Source organism: Heloderma suspectum, chromosome 11, assembly GCF_057233095.1.
Source record: "Heloderma suspectum isolate Gila_16-S chromosome 11, 16-S_ref, whole genome shotgun sequence".
Classification (NCBI taxonomy): Eukaryota; Metazoa; Chordata; class Lepidosauria; order Squamata; family Helodermatidae; genus Heloderma; species Heloderma suspectum.
The window spans coordinates 41,611,801-41,624,406 of NC_139468.1; the positions used below are offsets into that span (position 1 = coordinate 41,611,801).

Consider the following 12,606-nt stretch of genomic DNA (forward strand, 5'->3'; position numbering starts at 1 on the left):
AGCAAGCCTCATTGAGCACGATGGGAGTTACTTCCAAGGAGAAGTAATGCTTGTGCTGGGAAGGGGAGTGGGGAGAGCACAGGGATGGGAAACCAGCCCCCGATGCTGCCCAGGATCTCTATAACGAGGGTGTGAAGGAGTTACTTCCTAAGGCAATAAACCAAACAATCGAGAATCGGAGCCTCGAGATGACGCTTTACAGCACTTAGGGAATTTGGGCTTTAAACTGTGCTATCTCAATTGAGGGGGAGCTCTGTAAGTTCTGATGTGGGCATTCAGGGGAGAAGCCTCGTTGATCACAATGGGAGTTACTTCTGAGTAGACACTAATTGGTTTGTGCTGGGAAACATAGCAACAGGAAACACCCCTTGACTGGCATCACAGTGAAAGGCACACCCCTGGGCAGGGCTAGCATACCCGAGGTCAACGCGGGGGTTGGGGCACACAGCAACCATACCAGGGAGAACCCGACTTGAGGAAAAGAATTGGACTTTAAGCAGTCTCAGGAAATCTGGTTTTTCCCTTGGTAAGCTCCAGGGCAGCTGCTGGATGGCCACGACGTCATGTATCCCTAATGACCTCAATACGCAGCAGGCTCGGAGTGAATCATTCATGGAGACCCCACCCCAGTCTCAGACTGTCACTCTAAAGGAAAAACCACCCGCATAGATTCCTTTGGCATCTAACCACTGGCATTTGCTCTTGGTATTGTTACCTAGAACTGCCCAGCACACTTGGCTATAATCTGTATTTTAGCTACAGTTTGAAAAGCATCCAGTATTTAAAGGGCTTTGGGAATGTGCAAGGAAGTCCTTGCCAAGTCAGCAAGTGAAATATTCCAGGACCTGCCAATTCCCCTAGACTTCTCAATTTTGGCAGCACAACTTTAAAAAAAAACAGCAGCCTTGTCCTTGTGAAAACAGCAAAGTAAATCAATTTCAATTCAAAGCTACTCTTCTGGCCAAAACGTACCATCAGCTGAAAGTAGGGCTGGGACCTTTCCTGTCAATATGGCCAGGACTCCAGTGTCTTTAGCAGCACTATGCCAGGCAAAAGTGCCACCAGTATGGCTTAATCTATCAAAGGGATGCAGTCATGGGGGAAAGATACACCAGCTGAATTTCTGCATGTCATGCAGCTACAAGGGCTGATTCAAGAGTTGCTCCCCAGCACCCTTGCCTATGTGTGGCACAGGACGGAGGGGTCCCACTTCAGAAGAATTCAGACTTTCTCTGGAAGACACTTCGTAGTAATTAATTAATTGATCAATCGATTAATTAATTAACTATATTGATACCTTGCCTTTCTGCCAATAGGCACTGAGGGACGCGTACAACCAACAAGTTTACTAAGAGATGCTTGTTGTGGCTGAAAATCCAAATGGAGATTCCCCACCCCTAATAAACAAACAAAAAACAGTAAATTAAACAGCCAAGCATTTTCTCTTGACGTGCTGCTTCATTGTAGAATTGGCCCTAGCAAGGTTTGCCTGTGCTGCAGTTCTTCCAGCAACAAATCTAGCCCAGAGATGCCAAAGAATGGTTTCATCTCAATTTTCAGTCAACACATTGTCAAAAACAAATGGAGGAGCCATTTCTTGGTATCGCTTTCCATAAAGAGTGGAATACAAACACATTTGAGAGTTTCTAGATACTTGCTCATAGCTTTTCTTTCAAATTGCATCAGGAAATTAGCTCTCTCAGCCCGCAGAGGAGTTGGGAATCTTGAATTGCCTCCAGTTCTTGATACACAAATAATCCAGGTATCTTCTGCTACCATAAATAGGTCTTCTGATGGACTCGTACATCAGAAATCAAAAGCTTTCTAGGCTCACTAATATCAGCCACACGCCAAAGACACATGAATCATGGGTGGAAATGACAAAAACAAGAGTGTTATTCACTCACTTCAACAATATGTGATGAAAATCCAGTCTGGGACATTTCGAGGCCAAAGGATATTTCATTCTTGTTGGTGCCTGAAGACAAAATGGAGGCATTTGAAGAATTATCAGACCCTCTCTAAGGAAGAACAGCAAGATGCCGAATAAGGAAAAAACAAAGGAAACATAATGAACTACTGCTTCCCATTGTAATTTTGTGGCATTCAGTGCTTGATACAAACTTTATGCCATCTAGTATGGAGAATTGTGAATCCAGTGTGGTCCCAGCAAATGAGAAACAGGAAATGAGCAAACTCTCATTAATCAAATCTAAAAGTATACATTTTAAAAGTTGGAACAAATTTGCACATAAATTCACACACCTCGGTTCAATCATCAGTTTCAGGTATGGGAATTCTGTGCATGAAATTTCCCTACTTCTTGTAGTGACTTCCTCATTCATCTCAAGGAAAAGAGCTTGGCCATTTACATATGAGGGCTAAACTCCTGCAGCTGAAATGAATGAGGACCCTAACATATATAAGGGATTTGGATGCACCTCTGAGTGCACGTGGATCTCTGGATTAGCCTACGTATTTGGACCTGAAAGCCACAAATCTGAACACTGTAGTTAGAATCTTGCTCTTTAAGGACACAATCTAACCAAAGTTAAGCAGTTTAAAGTTCCACTGAATTAAGTTGGAGAAAATTAACCACATGGTTAACTCCCCCACTGAAATCAGTGGGGCTTAAAAATGCTTAACTTTGGCTGGATTGAAGTGTGACTTGCCCTTGAAAATGGGATAGGCGCTTTAGAGAAGCATGCAGGACTGGGGATGTTGGATAGCTGTGCACCTTCCAAGCTGAAAATCCTTTCTCCAAGAGCATCTACGATATCTTTAAGAGCGGCTTCGTCACTGACGTTAAAGAAATGTTTTTCGTCTGGGTCACTTGCTATATATTTGATTTCTTTCAGAAAGGCTTCAGGATTGATTCCCCTTCTGTTGTAATAACCAAGAACCTGGATGGGAAAACAGAAAGATTTGTCCAAAACATACAAGGGTGAGGTTTTCAAATGCAAAATGATGAAGGAGCGCCTGCACGTTCACCCTCCTCCAAGACTGGCCAGGCTAAGAGTTGCTCTTTGTGTTACCTACACCTGGGGAGTTGCTTATGCATTTCCCATTGAAACGACCAAGGTCTGGGCAGGAAAGACTTGTGGTGTTTATGGTGATCTCAGAGGAGGGAACATTCTTCATAAATTCCCGCCTGGTTTATAGGCAGCCAGAGTTCAATCTGTAATTCCCAGGACTTCTCCTTCAAAGCTTGGAGCATGTGCAAAATGGCTAAGGCAGCATGAGTAAAACCAGTTCCAATTGCTATGCAAAAATATGTATTTAAAAAATCAACTTCAGAACTCAAATTAAAATAGCAGATTTATTTAATCACTATAAGAGAATGGAGGAACACTTAAGCTTCATTAAAAGAAAGAAAACATATATCCAGTAATTGAAGTATATGATATCCAAGGCAGATAGTAACTTCACGCAGAACAGCCTGGGTCATCCCAGCACCGGAAAGGCTGCATTCCAGGAAGACTCAAAGAACATTGGGAAACTTACCCTTGGTACCTCTGGAGATTCATTGGGAGGGCTGGGGGAGAACCCAACCAATCAGATGGAAAGCTAGGGGACCAGTCTCCTCTTGATTCCCTGCAACACTCAATTAACTAAAAGAAAATCCCCTTGTATAATTGGGGAGGGAGGACCTGCTTGCACATGAGTACTCATCTTGCTCTGATGGAAGGAGTCTTGGGGCAGAATCCAACAGGGCACTTACGCCCCTGCCAGTTTTCTTGCACCCTGCCATTCCCATCTGCAAGCGGCACCAATTGCTTGCAGAACGAAGATTTAGCACTTCTGGGCAACTGGAAATGAACGAAAATGCTCACTTCTGGAATGGGGCAGGTCGGCAGAGCTCGCATGAGGGAACTCTGCCCACCTGTCCCAATAGAGAAGCGAGCATTTCCGTTCCTTTCAGGGCTCCCTCTGGGAAGTGCCAAAACTCTGTTGGGCAAGTGGAGGGTCCCACTCATGCAACGGAATAAGTAGGACCCACTACTTGCGCAACAGCATCTGTGGGGCACAAGAGGATTGGTGGGGGCATGAGCCCCCCCTTGGATCCTGCCCATGGCTTTCTGATACATGCGTTATGGCGCTACAATGTGACATAGAGGCAGCTGCATGATCCTGATCTAATCCAATGGGCCATCTAGCTCAGCACAGCCCATGCTGACTGTCAGCAGCTCCCTCAGGAAAAGTATCTTTCATCTAAGAGGCTTTTAATTGGAGATACTGAGCACTGAGTCTGGGACTGTCTACAACCAAAGTACAGTGATATGGAAGTTGAGAACAGCACTGATCTGGGCAAGCTTGAACTCCTTGGATGACCTGAAAAAGGAAGCGCGGACAGAGTCTGTGCCTCACTTGCCAATTGGGATGGATCAGTCTCATTTTCAGTCTGTGTCAATTTCACATGTGTTCATTCATAAATTTGTTCTGTTCCATTTGTGGATTAATCTGCATTTTTAACACACATGAAAATTCGTATTTAAATATGTATTTAAAAACATATTTTAGAACGTTATTTTCTCACAAAATAAGCATTTCTAAATGTATTTCCTGTCAACGTATGCATTTCTAAAAGCATTTTATCCTAAGACATGCATTTGTATATGCATTTTGGTACATTTTTTGAGCTGAGAATGGCATAATCGAATTGGGGGAAATGCAAAATCCGAAAGATAACTGCATTCTAATCTGCACATTAGTCTGAGCAGTGCAGAATAGGTCGATTCACTTCACAATGTGGACCAAATGAAATCCTGGAGCATCCCTACTCTCCAGGTGTATGCCTCTGTCAGTTTTGGCCAGCTGACGAGTATTATTGCATGCTGTAGATGAGAAAGGAGAGAGGAAGAACTTGGACCTGGAAATGGTTAAAGAGCATGTGCTGCAATTGCTAGGAAGCGACATGGTGCTTTCTTTGCCAGAACTGACACACAGAACCATGCAGCACCCAATGGCTAATTACAAAGCACCTTCTGCAGCCTAGGTGTGTCATAGGCCAGTGCCTTACAAGCAGTTTCTCATGGACCCAGGATGTTCCTTGGAAGCTTATCAGCACAGCAGCCCCTGAATGAAAAGACTGGTTATGGCAATCATGCTTAAAATCATAGAATAGTAGGGCTGGAAGGGGCCTACAGGACCATCAAGTCCAACCCCCTGCTCAATGCAGGAGTCCAAGTCAGAGCATCCCTGACAGATGGCTGTCCAGCCTCGTCTTCAACGCCTCCAGTGTGGGACAGCCCACCACCTCCCCAGGTCACTAGTTCCATTGTTGTATTGCTCTGACAGTCAGGAAGTTTCTCTTGATGTTCAGCCGGAAGCTGGCTTCTCTGAAAGATAGCTGGCCTGCACCTTGCCAATCTCCCCCTGAAATGCACAACTGCAGAGGAGTGGTGAGTGTGTTCTATGGCAATAATGAGGCCAGCAACTCAGGCAAATCAAGTGTTCTTTAGCATATACTCCAGAGTCTTCTGTAAGATGCAGGGTTTCTGTGGCAGACAAAAGATGTCGAAAGCATTTCCTAAGCGTAGCAAGTTTTAAAACCTCTCTGCTGCCCTAGATTATTTCACCAGTGACTTTACATTAATTTCAATGCAATTTTGCCAAAAGTGCATGGTGCATCACAGCCAAAGGTGACTTACCGCAACAGCATATCTGGTGACGTTATCTTTCTCGCTGCCTTCAATCACCTTCTCAAGGTCTAAGCTGTCATGGGACTCTCCATCTGTGATTACAATCATCACTTTCTTGGCACCCTTCCGCCCACCCTTCTGAAATGCTTCTGAGCTGAAATTCAAGAGATGCAGAGGTGGAGTGAACAACACATTATTTCACAGATGTTCCCTTGCAGATAAAATGAGAATGTCATTTGATGAGGTGCTCCATGACACTGGTTTCAGGGGCCAGTCTTGCTTCTATAGAGATTTTTTTTAAAGCAGCAGGGTCTTCATCTTGGGAATAGATAAGGGGAGCAAGAGGCAAAAGAGAGATCATCTAACACCTAGAAGGCATTTCTACAACACTGAAACAAATATTTTAGAATGAAAATGTTTTAATCTAGCTATTTGATCTAGTTTATATTCTAGCTCACGTCCTTTGCAGCAAAGGACTTACTGAGACAAAAATATCCCATTGCTTGTAAAATGCCCCCTGCTGTCTTTACATTAGGGGGTTCACCCATGGAAAGGGTTGCATGGACTTGCCATGCCTGCTGCTCATGTGCCCGGTGGTCATGCTACCCTGTACTCTGCATGAACTTTATATCTTACCTTCCCCCCACAAAAGATACTTAAGGCAGCTAGCAATAATAAGTCCAAGATTAAAAGTGAAACTTAATTACAATTATCATAAAAAACAAATAAATTAAAAACACAACTATAAAAGAAATAAACAGCACCAATCCAACAGAACCCCTTTCGGCAAGTGGCCAGCTTACATGCCAAAGGCCTGCCTGAATAAAAACTTCCACTATGTGCGTACAGCCCCTTCCAATGCCTTTGGCATGTGGGGCACAGTGGGAGTGGGGCTAGCCCTTACAGCCCCCCTCATGCATTATTTCAATGCGGGTGGTGGTGGTTGTGTGACACCCCCCCAATCTTGTTGAAAAGCAATTGTGTTTTGATGGGATGAATGAGATGTATATGGAGTCTTGTTATCTAAACAACAGTCAATGCCCACAGAAGATGCCTACAAGGAACATGCCTTACATTGGTTGATTTTTCCCTGAGCACTCTAGACTTATGCTAATATGTTAGGGCTGACAACTTAATCCAGTATATCAATTATATATGGCTTATGACACACATAAAAATAAATGCAGAATGTGATCCACAGAAGTGTTCCATAAGAATAATATGGTGCTGTATCACCTAATTGTCCCAGAGATACCACCATCCTCCAAACATCCCAGTTTCAGGAAAGAAGCATTTATCTCTCTCTTTTGTCTACCCCATCCCACATGCTTATGGGAGATAAGGCGAAAGCCAAACATCAGTTTTAGTTTGTGTCTGATCTGACACAAAGGAGCCTGCAAATGATATTATTTTGAAGCAACTGCTGCTCATGAAAAAAATTCCTAGGCTGGTGAAGTCTTGGCACAAGCTAAGTCAGGGAGAGAGAGAGGCATTAAGAGTTTGCCAATAACAAGTGTGTGTGTGTGTGTGTGCGCGCGCGCGCACGCACTGGAGGGGGAGTTGTAAAGAAAAAAATAAACTGCTTTTGCAAGGATTTGCTGAAGGGGGGGAATGAAGAGTGGATTGTTGAGAGGAGAGGCAGAGAATGTCTCTGCTCTCTGGTTGTAGTAACTCCCAACAGAGCTGGTGTTTAATTTCTAAAGAAAGAGGTGCTGGGGCTTTGATCTGCGTGGGAGACAAACCATCACTCTGTAAGCTCTGTTTCTTCATTCTGAGTGTGTAGGGATGTAGGGTTCAGTGATGAAAGGGAAAGCACTCTGCATATGCTCGGGGGCATTGTCTTTAGTATAACTTTTGTGCTTAGGAATTGGCTGCCACAGATTCACTAACTGATCTTTGGCTAGTCAAGTTATCACTGTGCCTTGGTGTTCCTCAGCTGCGAAATGGGATCAACGTCCTCTAAATGGTACAAATAATTAGCGTATATCTATGTATTTTAAAGTGTTTGCCTTGTGTTGTAGTGTGTGGTTTACCTTACTGCTATTGTCATCTGGACTCTGGAGCCATCTGCTTGCATGCACTTTTAGTTACTGCTTTCTCCATATGAGTTTTCTACACGAGGCGCTGTATCTACTTTTGGTTTTGTTGCAGAATTGTGATCTGAGCTCTATACAAAGAGCTTTTCCTTTCCTGCTACATAACCTCTAGGTGGCACTGTGCTGTAGCGAAATATCGCAATTACACAAGTAGGAAAATACCTTTTCTTTTGCTTTCAAAAATAATACTCCATTTTCCCAGGTTGAACCCCCCCCCCCCGAAAGTGCTCTTTAAAAATTGGGGGGTCACAACGTTGTCTAAGGAACCCATAAACAACCATGAGGAAGAAATCATGAGTCCACAATAAATGCCTCAGGTAGAAAAGCTCTATAGCACATCTGAGTGACATGATAGAGGTCTATAAAATTATGCATGGTGTGGAGAATGTGGATAGGGAGACATTTTTCTCCCTCTCTCAAAATACTAGAGCCCAGGGTCATCCTATGAAGCTGATTGGTGGGAGATTCAGCACGATAAAAGGAAGTACTTCTTCACACAGTGCATAGTTAAAATATGAAATTCGCTAGCACAGGATGTAGTGATGGCCACCAATTTGGATGGCGTTAAAAGCCGGGGTGGGGGGGTAGACAAATTCCTGGAGGAAAAGGCTATCAATGGCTACTAGTCCTGATGGCTATGTGCTACCTCCAGGATCAGAGGCAGTGAGCCTATGTGCACCAGTTGGTGGGGAACATGGGTGGGAGGGTGTTGTTGCACTCATGCCCTGCTTATGGGTTTCTTGTGAGCAACTGGTTGGCTGCTGTGTGAACAGAATACTGGACTGGATAGACCCTTGGTCTGATCCAGCTGGACTCTTCTTATGTTCTTATGAGTCCTGATTGTATTGGCCCACCACTGTCCATGCCACAGTTTATTAGCCCACCACTGTCCACCCACGCCCAATCCACTCATGCCTAAGAGTGACCCTCTTTTCATCTGTGCTATGTTGGGGAGCATGCTCACCGAGCAAATTCTATTCCAAACGCTGTTCGGGTTTCCGTACCCCCTCTCTGCTCTATGTGTCTAGCGGCTTCTACTACATCCTTCACAGACCTGTAGTCATTCAAATGAAACTCATGCACAGCATCCTCTCCGTACTGGACAACTCCAACCTAGGATGAAAAAGAAGTTTTTGAGGAGACAACACTTAAAAAATATATTTAGTAGATGTTATTTTCAAGATTTCTTTTCAACACAACATTAATACAATACATATTCAGTAAACTTTAGTGCATAGTACAGATTATTAATAATATATCAGCTTCTGAAGAAATCTGTCAGACAGACCATTTCTCTCTCTTGTCTTGCCAGAAGATAAACACTGTTTATAACCTGGTGGTTTCCCGATAAAGAACCATGTTCAGCAGGGTGAAACAAGGTCACCATGCCCACTAAATGCTGGTGATCTCCAGCCCCAAGACGTGACTTGGACCACATGTCAGAGGCCAAGGCCCCTCAAAAGCAGTCCGATGTATTTTATCGCTTCTGCCAGCTTTGCTTTTAAATCAGGGATAGGCAACAAGGTGCCCATGGGCACTAATGCACCCCTGACACCTTTCTTGGCTCTACCCCTAAGGTGCCCAACTCACACACCTTTTCTTGAGTGAACACATTTTCTTATTGGCAGTTGGGATGGCTGTGAAGCAGATTTCTGTTGGTGCAGAAAGCTGTGGGTTCAAAGGAGGGGTTTATTATGTCGAGGCTCAGACCGCACCTCTGCCTTGCACTCAATGTTTTGGGCAGGCTACTTGTCTTTTGTCACACCTCCCATGGCAGTCATTTTGGGGTGGTGCCAAACCTTTTTTGGGGTGGAGCAAGGGTGGCTCAAAGAGGCTGCCTGCCCCTGGTCTAAATGACCTTCTAGGGGTCTCTTACAGCCCAGTGCCTCTGATTGCAAAGATATCAGAATCCCTCCCAACTCCATAATTTTTTATTCTAAGATTTCAGTAAGTAGAGTTATCAGTGTAGATGCTAGGCAACACTTCTCAAAGACCTGATAACAGACATGTGATAGGTGATAATATTCTGATGATGTGTTTTAATGGGAGCTAAGATGGGCCAAGAAAAAATAGGTGATGGGGCGGGGATGACCCATCCTTTTATCCTACTAGACCAAGCAGAGGGGGCGAGTGAGGGCTGTGCATATTGCAGGAAGTCAGTCTGTGCTGCAAGGGGATCTGAAAAGGAGGTAGAGAGCTGACTTTGCAGAAAATTTATGGAACCATGGATTCCCCATGACATCTGAGCAGAAATCTGTTGGAGTTGTAATCTTATGCTCAGTCTGTATATATGTGTAAATAAATGTTATATTACAGAAATGCCACAAATCTCCAGTTACCTCCTTCTACGGAAACTGAGTAAGTGCTGAAACCCCTGAAATGCACGACAATACAAGCCATGTAGATTTATTATTGAAGAAAAGCACAGTGATTGGCAAGGGAGGGATGTCCTGGCAAATCAGCAAGGGAAAGCTGCAAAATGAAACAGAGGATGTGTGCTGATATGAGAGAAATCTCCCACATGTGTTTTCTCACCTGTATTTGGCCTGGTCCGATATAAAACTTCTTCAAGATTTTTATCAGGAAATCCTGAACTTCCACCCAGGGGTAGATACTGTTGGATCCATCCAGTACGATAATTATATCCATGTATGTCTGGCATCCTGTGACAGAACCAGTAAGAGATCATTAGGAGATCTTGGCTACTAATAGGAAGGGGAGCGAGCCTGCCAATTTCTCCCCTTGGAGCAAGAGCGTCCTGATGCTTAGGCCAATCTTTCTCTCCTCCTACTTTTAAATGCTCTCCCTCCAATTTTTCCCCTGGTAAAGATAAAGAATAAACACAAAATCTGGTGTGTTTATTCTTTATCGACGTTCCCTAGGGATATAGCTATACTACACATTTAACTGGCTTAGAAATAGGCATACTCCTCCTGCAGGAACTCTGGAAAGGCTAGGGATCAAGATTTCCCAACACCTCAAGCCATGACAGTTAAACTGATAGAAAACTGGTAGAAGCTTGTAGTGCGACTATCCTACGCAATGCTATTTGCAGTTAAAGTGAGCTAATGGCAAGAGGCCTGAGGCTGCCATGGGGCCTGTCTATGAGCTACAGCTAAAGCAAGGCCTGTGCAGTCAAGCCTCTTTGCTCGCCTTGCCTCCTGCCCCCAGCCATGGCAGAGCTGCCACAACCACCGAGGAAGAGAAGTGCGGCGATGCCTGTGTTCATGGGATGGTGCCAGCTGCTGCGGTCATTGTGGAGCTGAAGAGAGTGAGAGTGTCTTGCTCTGGCTATGTCTGGCTTCTAGAAACTTCTGGAAGAGGCGATATCAGGGCTCTGCACTGGGCCTCTGTGATATGTGTGAGCCCATGGAGTAGAAAGGGGCAGAGGGGGAGAGGACAAATTATCTCCCAGCACCCATCCCTACGAGGTTTAAAGGGGGGGGGGGAGCTGCTGCAGTTTTCCCCAAACTGAAGAGCATTGAGAGGGAGACTGAAAACCTGAGTAGCTTTGGGAGATTCTAGATGATGGCACCTTTCATTTAATCAATAATCTAGAACACTGGTTGAATTTCACTTTGCTCCCTAACATTGACAGGAAGGCACAGATCAAACACACGTCTTGTTGTCTGGAAGGAAAATGTGTTTTTGCCTTGCCACTGCCGTCATTCAAGAAGGAAGCATTTTAACTACTGTCTGCATATAATACCCCTTGGATGGATTCCCTTTGCTGTCACGCCTACTTTCAAGCACAGATTTCTAGTTTGTTTTCCCTAAGGGAGATTGAAGTGATCAGAGACCAAAAATTCTCTCTGGCTGCCATATCATGCCAGGAGAGAGAAGGGCTGTTTCTCATACTCTGGAGAGCTGGAGCCACAGTCTTGGAGAATCTGAAGTTGGAGTTCACCCTGGAGCACATTCCTGTGGTGTAGTAAGAACTTCCGCACTCATGAGACCAGAGAGGGCTGCAAGCCTGTGTGAAGGGGGAAAAGAATGGAATACCAGGAGAGGTTTTAGGAGTGCTACTGCAACGGTTGCCTGGGCAATTCTTTCAGCAGCTAGGGCATTTATCTGATGTGCATGCTAGAAGCCTCTTTTAGGTGTGTTATCCAGATCCAGAAGGAAGAAACAGCTGAAAGTGATACAGAAGAGAATCCTTGCGTAGGAAGGTGGCTGTCACTGGCGCAGAATGTTTCCATGCATTGTGGCAGAATCACGTGACAAGTTGTGTCATGTTACACAGAGGCAATGAGGAACACCATGAGGAAATAGCTTGTCATGAGGATAAGGCAATTTGTTTAAACATATTTTTTAAACAGCCCTTTATCCTCACAGAGACCAGGACGGTGTACAATGAGTAAACCTAATCTTCAGCTGGTGGGTCAGGCCCATATGTGGGTTGTATTCAAACTTAAAGTGGATTGCAGCGTCACCACCATATATAATTTTACTTACTTTAAAACTTGTTTTTAAGAAAGTGAGGAAAGAGTAGGAGAAAGGAAAAGATGGGCATAAATGGCAAAACATTAGATCCCATGTTAGAGGTTAGGGTTAATAATGGGTCCCAAGCCTGAAATGACTGAAGATAACACCAGCCAAAAGAGCATCTGTACGTTTGCATGGAAAGGGCCTGCAAATAATTTCTTACCAGAAAGCTGTTATCTTTGGGGTTTGTGGTCAAGCTCAGCCCCAGACGCATATTATCCTTGCGTTCTGACACATTGGAAAGAGTTACTCTTCCTTGGGAAAAGAATGTCAAAGTTAAGCATGATGCAGAAAGAGGCATCAGCCGCTGCACAGATTGCTTCATACAGCATTTATAGAGCATCTCAACTTTTATCACAATCCTCTCCCACTAGCAGTTATAA

The 12,606-nt window shown here is 44.3% G+C and overlaps 1 protein-coding gene across 1 annotated transcript in view; it reads right to left on the bottom strand.

Moving 5' to 3' along the window:
* ITGA11 (integrin subunit alpha 11) overlaps positions 1-12,606 on the bottom strand; it is a 121,457-nt gene that overhangs the window by 56,881 nt on the left and 51,970 nt on the right. Inside the window, exons 4-10 of the mRNA XM_084816385.1 lie at positions 12,387-12,478; positions 11,597-11,711; positions 10,274-10,401; positions 8,703-8,851; positions 5,652-5,796; positions 2,738-2,903; positions 1,908-1,978 (exon numbers count right to left, since the gene is read on the bottom strand). Coding sequence (XP_084672511.1) covers positions 1,908-1,978; positions 2,738-2,903; positions 5,652-5,796; positions 8,703-8,851; positions 10,274-10,401; positions 11,597-11,711; positions 12,387-12,478 — 866 coding nt within the window. The remainder of the gene's footprint in view (positions 1-1,907; positions 1,979-2,737; positions 2,904-5,651; positions 5,797-8,702; positions 8,852-10,273; positions 10,402-11,596; positions 11,712-12,386; positions 12,479-12,606) is intronic.